The 15002-nt window shown below is 39.6% G+C and overlaps 1 protein-coding gene across 5 annotated transcripts in view; it reads left to right on the forward strand.

Moving 5' to 3' along the window:
• The window catches only part of stag2b (STAG2 cohesin complex component b), a 194831-nt gene that overhangs the window by 68677 nt on the left and 111152 nt on the right, over nt 1-15002 (forward strand). For 4 of the 5 annotated variants that reach the window (XM_060832506.1, XM_060832505.1, XM_060832507.1 and 1 more), the window contains one exon: nt 762-903. The exons of the other annotated variant lie outside the window; for it this stretch is intronic. In XM_060832506.1, the coding sequence (XP_060688489.1) occupies nt 860-903 (44 nt within the window). In that variant the 5' untranslated portion in view covers nt 762-859. The remainder of the gene's footprint in view (nt 1-761; nt 904-15002) is intronic. 5 annotated transcript variants of the gene reach the window in all.

Genomic DNA, 15002 nt, shown 5'->3' on the forward strand with positions numbered 1-15002 from the left:
GGCGACAAGTGATCATCAAAGTTCGCAGCAGTGAGAAATTTGAATGGACAGCAAGTTAATGCTTCAGCCTTAGGTCAGTTATTAAAAAATAGGATTTTTGTTTTTAATGGGCTTTTAAAAATGCTGCAGGTATATTTTCCCATCTCTGAGAATATACTGTCAAGATAACTGTGGCACTGAAATCCTACTTTACTTAGCTGGCTGCCACTATGGAAGCTTTTTGCATCTGCATTCATCAAGGAACCTGTTAATTTGTCAAACTAGTATGGTATATGAAGTTAATGGATCTCTCAGTCTTGCTATTCTTGAACAGATTCTATTGAAATTTCTTAAAAAAGAAATCAGACTATGACTCCTGTCTTCATCCTCCTCAAAGCACTGTTACCTACCAGAGTACTGTTTCAAATTCAAATTGGCTACTCTTGCATTATCATCGTGGACATTTAGTGATGGGGAACTATAACTACATGCTGTTTTAAGTCTGTCATCGCCCAGGCCGCACATCAGAGAAAATCTTGCTCTAATTTTATCAACAGCAGTGAAACTTAACTAATTTTTTCTTTGCTACCATGTACCAAGGGCATAAACCCAATTAGTTCCCAAATTGCTATCAATGGAGCGTTGTCTGGGAATAAACCTGGAGCTTCTGATCTGTATGACTGAGTGCTACACGAGACAATATATCAGTGTAAACTATAAATGTGGAGAAACTAAAAGGGAGCAAGTCAAAAAAATTCAGTTTCATGTTTTCTTCCTTTCAGGTTTTTCGTTCTGTGACTAGGTTGGAACTGAACACACTGCTGTTGTGAACTTGGGAAGACAAATAAAGTATATTTTTGTCACAGAAGATGTGTAGGAGATGATAGCTGAACCTGAATTACCCACAGAATTTCATCTCCCTCAGTAAGTTGTTTCAGTTATTCAGGCGCACGATGTTTCCATAACGAAAACTGCTAATCTTGCATGTTTTCCCACGCTTTACAGTTAATATTTTTGTTGCTTTTCTTGATTTGTACTGGGGTATGGTTGGTAGGCCAGTGGCGCTCATAAGAGGCTAATCGTCATATGCCAGCTCAGAAGGTGAATTTCTGTGGTTTCTTGAACTTAAGGGCGCATCTATTACTAACCTGAACTGAGCCCAAATTTATTTGATTTCTACACCTCAGTACAGAGTAATGGAGGCTAATAAACCTCAGTACCACATCAGATGGTGCATTTCCAATGTTCAACATGACCAAACTAAATTTTCAGATTTGGAGCTCTTTGTTTGTTTTATTTATGTTTTCATATCTTGCATCTTTGTTGATTTGATCATTGGAATCTTGAATTTTGGCATTTTATTTATGTGCAATGTATAAATTGCAATTCAATACAGTGAACTGCATTTTTAATTTAACCTGTTCAAACGAGTTTTGACACACCTCTGGAAAGCATGTGGCTTTGAATCTCGGCTGCTGCTTTTCACGAGCCCTTGAACTATCAACCTTGGCCTTTAGCTCAGCGACGTTATTCTCATGTCATTGTCTCCTCTAAAGATTTCTGATATACAGATAGTTCATCTGTAACACAATGGTTGCGTTCTTGTGCAATCCCGTGTTATAGAAAAAAATCACTTTTCAGAAACAGCGCTTAGTGTTGGCAATGTAATCGTGTTACAGTCAACACTCATTTTAAAAAATTGTGATTTAGAAATAGTGTCCCCAATTTGTCAATTATGTTAAAGCAAATTCATTTTAATGAAATGCATGTTATAGCAGAATGACCTATATTCCTTTTTTTAAAAAGAAACTACTTTAAGCTAGTTGGTTGAGTCTGTAACCAGCACGCTTAATTTCTCCAGTGTGAACTGATCTGTAGATAGAGAATTTTGGCATAATTCATTTAATAATTTGGTCTTTATTGGACCTAACCCCATATGTACTACTCCTTTAATTTCATTGACTGAAGTTCCTTCAGGTGCTGACTCCCCTCCTGCCCAAAAATTGCAAAACGTTTGAATGCTTCAGATTAACTCATTTGTAAATAATATACTGTCATAGAGCATGGTAACAGGCCCCTCGGTTCAACTTGTCCATGCCGACCAGATATCCTAAATTAATTTAGTCCCATTTGCCAGCATTTGGCCAATATCCCTCCAAACCTTTCCTGTTCATACACCCATGCAGATGCCTTTTAAATGTTTAATTGTACCAACCTCACTATTTCCTCTGACAGCTTATTCCATACACGCACCATTCTGTGCATGAAAATGTTGCCCCTTAGGTCCCTTATAAATTTTTTCCCTCTCACCTTACACCTATGCCCTCTAGCTTTGGACTCCCCTACCCTAGGGAAGAGATCTTGTCTATTTGCTCTACGTGTGCCCCTTATGATTTCATAAACTTCTGTAAGGTCACCCCTCAGCCTCTGATGCTCTGGGGAAAACAGCCCAACCTATTCAACCTCTCACGACAGCTCAACCTTTCCAACTCTGGCAACAACCTTGTAAATCTTTTCTGAACCCTTTAAAGTTTCACAACATCCTTTCTATAGCAGGGAGACCAGAATTGAGCATCGTATCCCAAAAGTGGCTTGACCAATGTCATGTATAGCCACAACATGACCTCCCCACTCCTATACTCAATGCACTGACCAATAAAGACAAGCAGACCTAAAATAGCCTTCACTATTCTGTCTACTTGTGACTCTACTTTCAAGGAACAATGAACCTGAATTTCATGGTCTTTTTGTTCAGCAACCCTCCTCGAACTTTACCATTAAGTATATAAGTCCTGCCCTGATTTGTCTTTCTGAAATGCAGCACCTCATTTATCCAAATTAAACTCCATCTGCCATTGCGCTGCTCAATGGCCCATCTGATCAAGGTCCTGTTATATTCTGAGATAACCTTCTTTGCTGTCCATTACACTACCAATTTTGGTGTCATCTGCAAATTTACTAACCCTATCTCCAACGTTCACATCCAACTTATTTATATAATTGACAAAAAGCAGTGGACCCAGCACTGATCTTTGTGGCACACTGCTGGTCATTACACTTCAATGAAGCGTTGCAGCTTTTTCTCGAATGCTGTGAATTGTAAAGAGGCAGAATTTGTAAACAGGCAGCATTTGCAAATTTAAGAGCCAAGGCTACACTTCAGTACATGTATCTTGCAAAATGTGTATGCTTGATGCTTTTGATCTCGTGGATATACAAGGAGCAAAATTCAAGTCTTCCTCTCACTTGGTAATTATCTGATGAGAGGGGTGTCCGGCTTAAGATTTTGAACTCTTTGTTTCCACTTTTGTTGCTTTGCTCTCGGACCTGGTTTGCTTGATACAGTAATTCAGTAATTTGCTTCCAACTATTGGACACGATGCTACTACTTGTGATGCACACGAGCAACTTGAACAGTGTCCTGCTCCCTTGTGAATTCTGTCACCAAAAAAGGATTGTGTGTGAATACATCAAGTCTCACACGAATTATCCTGACTTGGATGTTCATCACTGTTTCTTTATTGTTCCTTGGTTCACATCCTGAAATTACCTTCATTACACTGTTTCAGGAGAACTGTGAACACAGATTTCACTGACTGAACAGAGAGGTCACCCCTCATTTTCTCAGAACAACTAAGAACGGGCAATAAATGTAGCAGACATTATCCTTGGGAGACTTTTCTAGATGAATGATGAGTTTATTTGGATTCATGTGGCTTAATGCAACATTACCTATCGTTGTTTGCTTCTTGTTATGTACCTTCCACCTTCAAAACCTTCACTTGGCAACTAAATGTTTTTAAAAACATAGTACATTCAAGCTATGTAAGTAGACTTACAACAAAATTTAGTGAAGTTCTATGTGCAAGCTACTGGTGATGTTCAGGATATGGAGATTCAAAGTAAAGTTTGGTTATGGTTAAGAAATTGGCTCAGGAATGAAAATTGGTGGACTTTTATTAGAGAATGCATATCAGGCAAATCCTGTCTAACAAGTCTATTATGTATTTTGAAATAACTAACATGATAGTTTTAAAAAAAGAACCAATGGATGTAAATTATTTAGTTTTTAAAAAGGCACTTGTTCACTTTCCAAATTCCAAATCTTTGAGAGAAGGACGATTGGGATTGTGGTAATATATTAACATGGAGTCTGTTTGTAATGCAATTTAAATGCAAGTTAGAATACAATGTAAAACAGTATAAAGAAGCGACTCATCCATTCAAGAAGTATTTGTATGTTAAGTCTTCAAAATTAAGCCCCTGCATGAGATCGTATTCGTAAGTACAAATACTGAAATGTTACATTTTTAACACCCTAGTATGTTCCTATGTCTTAACGTTCGTAAACTGGAGACCCTGTACATAGAAGATTACTTTGAAAAATATAGAATGGATAAATAGAATTTTCAAGTGCCGGCTGTTTATCCAGTGTTGTACTTGAAGGGTCAGTGAAATCTCTATTAAAAACTTGAATGGATTATTCTTGGTAACTCACTGAAGTTTACTAATCATACAAAGCAAGGCAAAGTGGTATTTGTGAGAAGACACAGTCATATATATCAGCTAATTAAGGAGGCAATAATTTGGCAGATGGACAATAATGTGAACATTGAGGTTTTCCACTTTGGTTAGAAAAAAAGTACTACCTAAATGGGAGCAAACGTTAATATTAATATTTGGCAAGATTTCAGAGTTCTCAGATAAGTAATGCAGAAAACTGCATGTAACTACACAAGTAAATGAGGAAGTTAAGTAGTGTTTGCTTTTTAGCAAGAGGTTTTGTACACAAGTTACTTTGCTGCAATTGTACAGGACTTTGAGCTATTTTGGATTACCTACATTGTCATAATCTTACAAAGGAAGAATGTGCTTTGCTTGGAGGCAGTGAATGAAGGTTCATTAAACTGATTTCTCGGTTGGGAGGATCATCGTCTAATTAGATGCTGGTGGAACTGGCTGACGTTTTCTTGAGTTTGGAAGATTCTGAAAGGGCTTGACATGGTCGATGTTAAGAGGTTGTTTAACCAATTGAAGAGTCAAGAAGTAGGGCCAAAGTCATGGAAGAAGGGGTCTTCATATGAAGATTGAGTTGAGAGGTTTATTCACTCGCTTGAGTCTTTGGAATTGCCCATGGCAGCGTGATTACGAAGTCATTGTACCTATGGCAATTTAGTCACTGTTTTGGGTCTGGTGATGTGTAATGAGGCAGGTTTAATAAATGATCCAAGAGTAAAAGATCCCCAGAAAATAGTGATCATGGCATTGCAGAATTTAGCACTCAGTTTGCAGGATAGACATTTGGTTGAAAACAATTGTGCTGAACTTAAATATGAGTAATTGCAAGGAATAAGGACAGAGTTAGCTTGGATGGACTTGGGGAAAAAAGATAAATAGCCAAGACGGTTGTGGAACAGTAACAGTTAAGAGAATAATTCATTACTTCAAAATACGATGTAGAGAGAGAAGGGTTCCAGGAAGGCAATAAGCTGATCATAGTTGACAAGGGAGCATGAAGGTAGCATCATATTGAAATAAAGAGTACACAGTTTGGAAAAGGTTTGGGGGTAAGCCTGAGGATCGGAAAGTTTTAAATGCCAGCAAAAGATGACCGAAACATAATGATGGAGGAGAGAATAGTTTTTGAATGTAAAGTTGTAAGTAATATTAAGATGAACAGCAAAAGATACCTTAAATAAAAGTAATATAGATCCCTTAAAGAAGAGGTGGGGAAAATAATATTGGGAACCAGGAAATTGCAGAGAAGTTGAATAAACGTTGTATGTCAGTCTTTACCGTAGAAGACACCAGGAGTCTCCTAAGGTACTAAATAATGGAGAGTCAGACAATAGCTGTCATTTAGTTAGGTTCTTTTTCTTGAGATTCTTACACACATGATGCAACTGCGACATGCTAACTTCTATAATAACCAAAATTTTATTAACCAAGTACAAGCTTTGGAGGATCACTTAACACTATTCACAATGCCAGCGAAGCATGTCAAGAGAAGCTCCCTGATCAAAAGGACAGTTCCTTCTTTGTACAAAATCTTTTATATCACAGTCAGTAATTTGCACAAGACAACCCCCAGCTCTTCTCTCCCCCCCCACCACACAGTCGCATGACACTTAAGACACAATGCAGTGAGCCAATCATCTCCTGAAACAATATAATGTAAATCATCTCTTAATGGCCAGACCTGTTGGAAATCATTTTTTAATTACAGGATGTGGTCAGAATTTTAATTGCAATGTTCTTACTGATTTTGAATACTGGATGATAATGCAAATGGCTCTGAATGACAAGGCAGGGGAATGTAAATTCCTTACATTCTATCTGTAAGACAGTGGCATACCACCTTATCCCCAGGACATCCAATTTCCTGCAGGTCAGCGGAACAAATCAACCCTTTATCTCAGTTTGACAAAAAGTACTAGTGAAACTAATGGCCTAAAAGCTGGTCTGTTTCCTGGACCTTATGGGATGCAACTTAAATTTAAATGAAGTAGCTAAGAGGTATTGGGTACAGTCATAATTTTCCAAGAATCCTTAGATTCTGAAAGAGAACTGAAAGATTGAAAAACGCTGAATAATATCTTTTTTTTATTCAAACGGTTAATTATAGATTAGTTAACTTCATGTTTGTTGTTAGAAGAATGTCAGTCTGACATCAAGGTTATCTTACCAGTAGTAAAAGTGGAAGAGAGTCCTTGTTTAGGCGCTGCCGATGATACAAAGTAAAAGTATATTTAGAAATGCGTTGTATAATGAAGTAGTGTCAGCCATGGCCTTCGGAAGGGGAAATTATAACTTAGAAAGTTAACAGAATTCTTTCAGGAAGGAAGAAATGAATGGAATATATTGAGATTTCCAGAAGGCACTTGCTAGGTTATTAGACATTAGGCCACTTATTTAATAAGACAAGAGCATATGGTGTTTGGAGAAGAGTGTTGGCATGGGTAGAGTATTGACTGACTTACAGAAGACAACAAATTGGGATGACAAGCATTTTTCGGATGGCATCTTGTCACTGATGTGCCACAGGGATCAATGCTGATGCCTTGTTTATGTACAATATACTTGGGTGTGGGAAGTGAATATACTAAAGCCAAGTTTGCATGTGATATAAATAAATGGGAAGGCAAGTGATGAAGATGACACAAATAAACTGTAGAGGGATTTAATCAGTTGTGAGAGTGCAGTCACTTAACAGGTGGAACAAAGAAGAGTCATGGTCACCCAGAATAGAAACAGACCCTTTGGTCTGACCATAATCCCAAACTAAACTAGTCCCATCTCCTTACACTTGGCCCACATCCCTCCAAACATTTCTTACTCATGCACTTATCTGAATGACTTCTAAATATTGTAACTGTACCTGCGTTCGCCACTTCCTCTGGAAGTTTACATCACACAAACTACGGTGTCAAAGAAAAAAATTGCTTTGTCTTTTTTATTAAATCTTTCTGCTTTCACCTTAAAAATACACCCATAGTCTTCAAATTCATTACCATAGGGAAAGACACCTGCCTTTCACTTTCTCTATTCTCCTCATGATTTAATAAACGTCTATAACATCATTCTCAATATACATCCTGATGAAGTTTTGCACATTGGCAAGAATAATAGAGGAGGTTTGAAATGAAGAAAGCTGCAGAAAAGAGGAATTTAGGAGTCCTCATGCATAAGTCACAGAAAGCTGGCATGCAAGTTCAGATGGTAATAAGCAAGGCATAAGGAATGTTAGAGTTTAATTTAATGGAATGCAGTATAAAAATAGGCAAGCATTGTTAAAACTATGCAAGGCAATACTTTTAGACACCACTTCTCACATTCTATGAATATTTTTTCCTTAATGAAGGAAAGATACAGTACAATTCAATTCAATACAATATAGCACAGGAATAGGACCTTTTAGCCCACCCAGCCTGTGTCGATTTTGACTCCTATTCCTATTCCTCCTTTGGACCCGTTGCTTATTTCACATGCATGGTTTCCATCCCGCTGATCTCCTCTCATTCATGTATCGATCACGATATGCATTTTCTGTTGCTAACCTGCCTGTTTCCACCACCTCCACTGGTAGTGTGTTCCAGGCACCCATCCACCCTCGTGTGAAAAATTTTCCCCACACTTCTCCCCTAAACTTTCCCCCTCTCACCTTGAACTTACGCAGTCTTGTAGTTGACCCTTCTATCTGGCAAAAAGCATCTGACGATCTATCCTACCTATGCTTCATAAGTTTGTTGACCTCGATCAGGTCACCCCCCCCAGCCTCTGTCTTTCTATGGAAACAGTCTCAGTTTATCCAACCTCACAATAAAAGCCTTCAGACAAGGAAATATCCTAGTAACCTTCTCTGCATCCTCTCCAAAATGTCCACGTCCTTGTGATAGTGTAGCGACCAGAACAAAATACAGTGTTTCAAACGTGGCTTAACTGAGTTTTAGTACAGCTGTAACATAACTTACTAACTTTTAGAACCAGTGCCCCCATGTGGGCGGCACGGTGGCACAGTGGTTAGCACTGCTGCCTCACAGCGCCTGTAGACCCGGGTTCAATTCCCGACTCAGGCGACTGACTGTGTGGAGTTTGCACGTTCTCCCCGTGTCTGCGTGGGTTTCCTCCGGGTGCTCCGGTTTCCTCCCACAGTCCAAAGATGTGCGGGTCAGGTGAATTGGCCAAGCTAAATTGCCCGTAGTGTTAGGTAAGGGGTAAATGTAGGGGTATGGGTGGGTTGCGCTTCGGCGGGTCGGTGTGGACTTGTTGGGCCGAAGGGCCTGTTTCCACACTGTAAGTCTAATCTAATCTAATCTTTTATGCCTTCTTGGCCATCTTATCCACCCTCTGTGGCCACTTTGAGGAATCTGTGGTCCTTTAAGCCCAGATCCCTTTGTATGTAAGTGCTCCTTATTGTTCTGCCAGTTATTGTATAATATGCACCTGAGTTTGACTTCCAAAATGCACTGCTTCACATTTGTCCAGATTAAACTGATTCAGCCACATTTTTGCCTAAATCTGCAATCTGTCTACATTCCATTGTATCCTTTGACAGTCCTCTTCGGTATCTGAAAGTCTGCTAATTTTGGGGTCATCCATAAATTTACTAATATGCTTGCACTGGAGACCTTTCCAGAGAAGTTTCACTAGGCTGACACCAGATGTGGAGGAACTGCCTTCTAAGAACTGGTTGAATCGATTGAACCTCCACTCCTTGGAGTTTCGAGGAATAAGAAGCCATTTATTAAGAGATTACTAAGATTCTTACAGGTCTTAACAGAGTATTTGAAGAGAGGTTAGTCCAAAGATGTGCAGGTTAGGTGAATTGGCCATGCTAAATTGCCCATAGTCTTTAGGGATGTGGAGAGTACTCGGGTAGGGGTCTTGGTGGATTACTCTTCAAAGGGTTGGTGTGGACTTGTTGGTCTGAATGGCCTGTTTCCAAATCGTAGGGAATCTGTTGTTTCTCCACCTGGGACAATGTAGGTCAGAAGGTGTAATCTGAGTAAAGAGTTGGCCATTTGAGACAGAGATGAGGAATTGCTCCTCTTAGAGGGTAGTGACTCTAGAATTTGTAACCCAGGGCTGTAGGGTCTAGGTCGTTGAGTGTATTCAAGGCTGAGAGAGAGACGCGTTTAATCATTAAGGGAATCAAGTGCGATGTGGAAAATGAAGGTCAGGATTAGCAGATCAGCCAAAATGATGTTGAATGCTAAAGCAGACTTGATTGTTTGAATGTGGATGAGCACAGCCGGTCAGGCAGTATCAGAGGAGCAGGAGAATCGATGTTTCGGGCATAACCCCTTTATGAGTGATGGTCTACTTCTGCTCCTATATCTTATGGCTACTTTCGATGTAAGGAGAATTAAGAAGTCCTTCACATAGAGAATTATTAGTAATTGGAATAGACCTATCCTGTAAAGTACGCAAATTTGCTTTTGTGGCAATCAATGCTGTTAATAGACCAAAACCCTGATAGTTGGAAGCTCCAAAATGCCAACATTACTTGATGAAAGCCAATTTTCTATGCCATAATCATTATTTATGTTGAGTAATTTAAACCTGCTTTGTAATTTTGTCTTTTCTGACATGGATGATAAAAATACTCTCTGCACTGTGTCAAGCACAAAGGTTTTCTGTCGTTCAGTTCACAGTAGTAGTTACGTTTGTGATACACTCGATTATTGTGCAGAGTATCTGGCAGTTTGTTGAAGTTTGTTTTTTATTGTTTCTGGGGGTGTGTGCGTGTATCAAGGCTGGCCTTTACCGCCCATCCCGAATCACCCTTGGGAAGACGATGTGGTTGTGATGGAGCTGCCTTTCTTGAACTTGGTGGTGTACCTGCTGCTGTTAGGCATTCTTTTTCTTTGACTTTGTCAGTGGTTTTGATCCAACGAAGGACTTCATTAGACCATTTTAAAGGACATTTTTGAATCAACCACATAGTTGTTGGTCTGGAATCTCACAGAAGCCAGACGAAGTAGATTTTCTTCCCTGGAGCATAATCATAAAGCTGATAACATTTTTACAGCAATCTATATTGGATTCATGGTCATCATTACACCAGCTTTTGATTGCAGATTTATGAATTAAATTTGAATTTCAACATCATAGAATTTGAACACATACCTCGCAGCATTATTCTGGACCTCAAGATTACTAATTCAGTGAATTTGCTGTTCTCCATTACTTTCCCAGCTCTTGACAATGTCAGACATACAAATATGAGAAGGCGACTTACTTCAAACAATGAAAAAGTTTTGGTGATAAATAAAAAACTCAGTATTTTGATGCATTTAAACCATGTCCTGAAATTTATTTTTTGACTGCTCTGCTATGCTTTGGATCCAGATAATTTGTCTGTTCCCATGGCTGCAAGAAAAGTTGTGCCATGATTGGGACTTGACTTTTCAAGTCAGCTGTGTCCTGTACAGAACGTAACCTTCATTTCTTTCAAGTACTTGTAAATCTTGTTCCTTTTGTTTGCTACAACTGTTGGTAATTGTGCCATAATAGCCTTTAACTTTTTTTTTTGCGTGGATTAAAAGGTACTTAATCCTTCATCTTGAATTATTGAACAAGATGTCTTGTATCTTCAGATAATGTATATTACATGCACATGAATAGGATCAGACATCAGCTATTTGGCCCTTCAAACCTGTTCCAGTCATTAAAGAAGATCATAATTGATAATCTCTTTAGCTTATAATCCATTGCCCTCTTCAGTGCTTATTTGAACCTGCCTCCAACATATTTCGAGATGATGCATTCCATACGCTAACTATTTGCTGTGTGGAAAATGATTCTTGTCACCTGGCATTTGCTGCTTTCGCAAATTCTTTAAAACTATGCGACTTGGTTCTTAAACCTTATGAGTGGAACAATTTTCTTTCTACCCACAATGTCAAAGCTCCTTATGATTTTGAAAACTTCCATCAAATTACCTTGCCTTCTCAGATATCCCAACCCAATCTAGTCCCACCTGCCAGCACCTGGTCCACATCCCTCCAAACCCTTCCTATTCATTTACACATCCAAATGCCTCTTAAATGCTCTACGACTCTGACTCTCCAAACAAAACAGTCTCAACTCTGCAAATAGAGTCAAAGCGAAGTACAATGTGAGAACAGATCTTTTGGTCCAACTTGTTCATGCTGACCAGATATCCCAACCTAATCTATTCCCATTTGCTAGCACTTGGCTCATATCCCTGTCAACCCTTCCGATTCATATACATATCCAGGTGCCTTTTAAATGTTGTAATCGTATGAGCCTCCACCACTTCCTCTGGCAGCTCATTCCATACATGCATCATCCTCTGTGTGAAAAAGTTGCCCCTTTCATATCTATCCACCCCCTCACCCTAAACCTATACCATCTAGTTCTGGACTTCCTCCCTCATTCCCCTTTTGTCCTTTAATATATTTATAAATTCCATTTGGAATCTGCTTAGCTGTATTTGCCAAAGCTATCTCATGTCTACTTTTTGCCCTCGTGATTTCCCTCTTAGGTACGCTCCCACTGCCTTTATACTCTTCAATCCCTGCTTCTATACTGAGGTTCTTTTTCTGAGGTTTTGCACGACATGCAATTCGCTCACACCAACTTCTGCAAACAGCTAATGTTCATTAAAACTTGTATAAGCTAGGTGACTCGTCCACCCCTCCTTGCAGGCGTGCAAGGTTGAGTCAAAAGAAGCCCTGAACAAAGAAAATGCATCCCCTTTATACAAGTCATATGGCAATACTACAGATGCTCTGGCCACTCCCCCACAGTCGCATGCCACTCATGACAACCCCCAGTTATTCACCGTCAAAGGCTCCCCCAGGTGCAATGGTAGGATAAGATCATCCTGTGAGATAATGCTAATGCTCTAATCCTGGGGAATCATTATGCAGATGACTTCCTGACTCAGTGATACCCTAACACAATGCAGGTGTGACATACCTAGTTTCACGGACTGACTTACGAAGGCTTCTCTGAATGGAAGAGATTGAATAATAGTTTAATTTGATAATAGTAAAGGAGGAGTAACAAATGACTGTCTAATTGGGCTGGGGGTCATTCGCATTCTTGCCTGACTGTTGTCCCCACCGACTTGCAAAAATGTTCACTCAGTATAGTTTAACCCTTTAATATTGCATTAATATCCAGAGAAATAGTCCCATTTAATCTTTTAACATTCTGATGCCTGACATATGATTCTTTCTTTTTCTTAACCAAAACCTCAATTTTTCTTGTCATCCAGTATTCTCTACACCTACCAGCCATTCCTTTCACCCTAATAGGAATATACTGTGTCTGGACTCTCGTTAGCTCAGTTTTGACGGCTTCCCAATTTTCTAGCTGTCCCTTTACCTGAGAACTCTTTACCTCTGTCCCCAATCAGCTTTTGAAAGTTTTGGCCTAATACTATCAAAATTAGACGTCCTTCAGTTTAGAATTTAAACTTTTAAGTCCAGTCTAGCCTTTTTCCATCACTATTTTAATACTAATAGAATTATGGTCGCTGGCCCCAAAGTGCTCCTCCACTGGCACTTCAGTCACCTGCCTTGCCTTATTTCCCAAGAGCAGGTCAAGTTTTGTATCTTCTCTTGTAGGTACATCGAAATGCTGAATCAGAAAAAAAATTTATACACACTTTGCAAATTCCTCTCCATCTAAACTCTTAATACTATGGCAGTCCCAGTCTATGTTTGGAAAGTTAAAATCCCCTACCATAACCACCCTATTATTCTTACAGATAACTGAAATCTCCTGACAAATTTGTTTCTCAATTTCCTTCTGACGATGAGGGGGTCTATAATAGATTTCTCAGTTCCACCCAAATAAGTTCCCTGGATGTATTGACAAGAATACCATCCCTAAGTGCAGACATAATGCTATCCCTTATCAAAAACACTACTCCCCCTCTTCTCTTGTACCCTTTTCTATGCTTCTGATAGCATTTATATTGTGGAACTGTCAGTCTTGGAACTGAAACTGCCAATCATGTCCATCCCTGAGCCACCTTTTTGTAATAGTTATGATATCCCAATTCCATGTTTCTAACCATGCTGTGAGCTCATCTGCCTTCCTTGTTTGGCCTGTTGCAATGAAGTAAATGCATTTTAATTTGTCAGTCCTACCTTGATCTCTGCTTTGTTCCTTCCGTTCCGCCTGTTTGAATCGCTCCTTTTCTCAACTGTAACAGTCTCAGATTGATTTCTTTCTCCCTGGGTCCCACCTTACTGGTTTAAATCCTCACGAGCATCTCCAGCAAATCTCCTTGCCAGTATGTTAGTCCTGTTCAAATTCAGATGCAACCTGTCCTCCTCGTACAGGTTGCTTCTATCTCAGAAGAGATTCCAATGATCCAAAATGTGATTCCTTCTCCACTGCACCAGCTCCTCAGCCACGCATTTATCTGCTCTATCTTCCTATTCCTACCCTCACTGATTTGTAGCACCGGGAGTAATCCAGATATTACTACCCTCCAGGACCACCTTTGTAAATTCCTGCCTAACTTTTTATAGTGTCCCTTCAGAATCTCGCCCTTTTCCCTTCCTTTGTCATTGGTTCCAATGTGTACAATCACCTCCTGCTGGTCCCTCTCCCCTTTGAGAGCATTCTGCCCCCTCTCCAAGAAATCTTGGATCCTGGCACCAGGGAGGCAACACCCCATTCTGATTTTTTGCTGCCGGCTGCAGAAACATCTGTCTGTGCCTCTGACTCCAGTCCCCTATCACATTCGATTGCTTGGAATCTGATGTACCCCTCATTAAACCAGAGCCTGTTTTGATACCAGAAACTTGGCTGTTCATGCTGTGTTCTCCTGAGAGTCCATCATCCCCTACATTTTCCAAGACAGCATACTTGTTTGAAATGGTGATAGCCACAAAAGACTCCTGCCTGCCTCTCTTACCTTTCCTGGAGTTAACCCATCTATCTGACTGTTTCTGTCTTTCCTCATAGTTGAAGTATCTCACCCCTGAAACCATTCTCAAACCTTTTCTGTCCTTTTCTACAATTCATTCACGTCCTCTTATGTCCAGAGCTGTATGATGTGCTCCAGCTGAGTTCTAACCAGTGTGCAATATTATTTATCTTAACCTCCCTACCATTGTACTCTGTGTTCCTATTTAAGAAACCTAGAATACTGTATGTTTTATTAGCAACTCTTTTTATCTGAGTTATGTATATAAATGTCCCCAGGTATCTGTGCTCCTATGCACCCTTCAGAATTGTGCTATTTATACTGTCTCTCCAAGATCTCTGTATGAAAATACAGCATTTCATACTTCCCTACATTTTACTTCATCTGCTGCCTATCAGTCCACTCTGCCATTTTGTCAATGTAGTAATCAAATTCTGAACTTTACTCAATTTACAATTCTGCCAAGTTCTGTGTTGTTTTGAAGCTTTGAAGTTGTCCCCTCTCATGCAAATGTAGATTTAACATTTGCCTGTGGCTTCCATGCAGCAGGTCCCATTTCCCATACAACCTCCTGTTTTCTTTCTGGAAATTTAACAATTTGTGGTGT

The sequence above is a fragment of the Hemiscyllium ocellatum genome, chromosome 11 (genome assembly GCF_020745735.1).
Source record: "Hemiscyllium ocellatum isolate sHemOce1 chromosome 11, sHemOce1.pat.X.cur, whole genome shotgun sequence".
NCBI lineage: Eukaryota > Metazoa > Chordata > Chondrichthyes > Orectolobiformes > Hemiscylliidae > Hemiscyllium > Hemiscyllium ocellatum.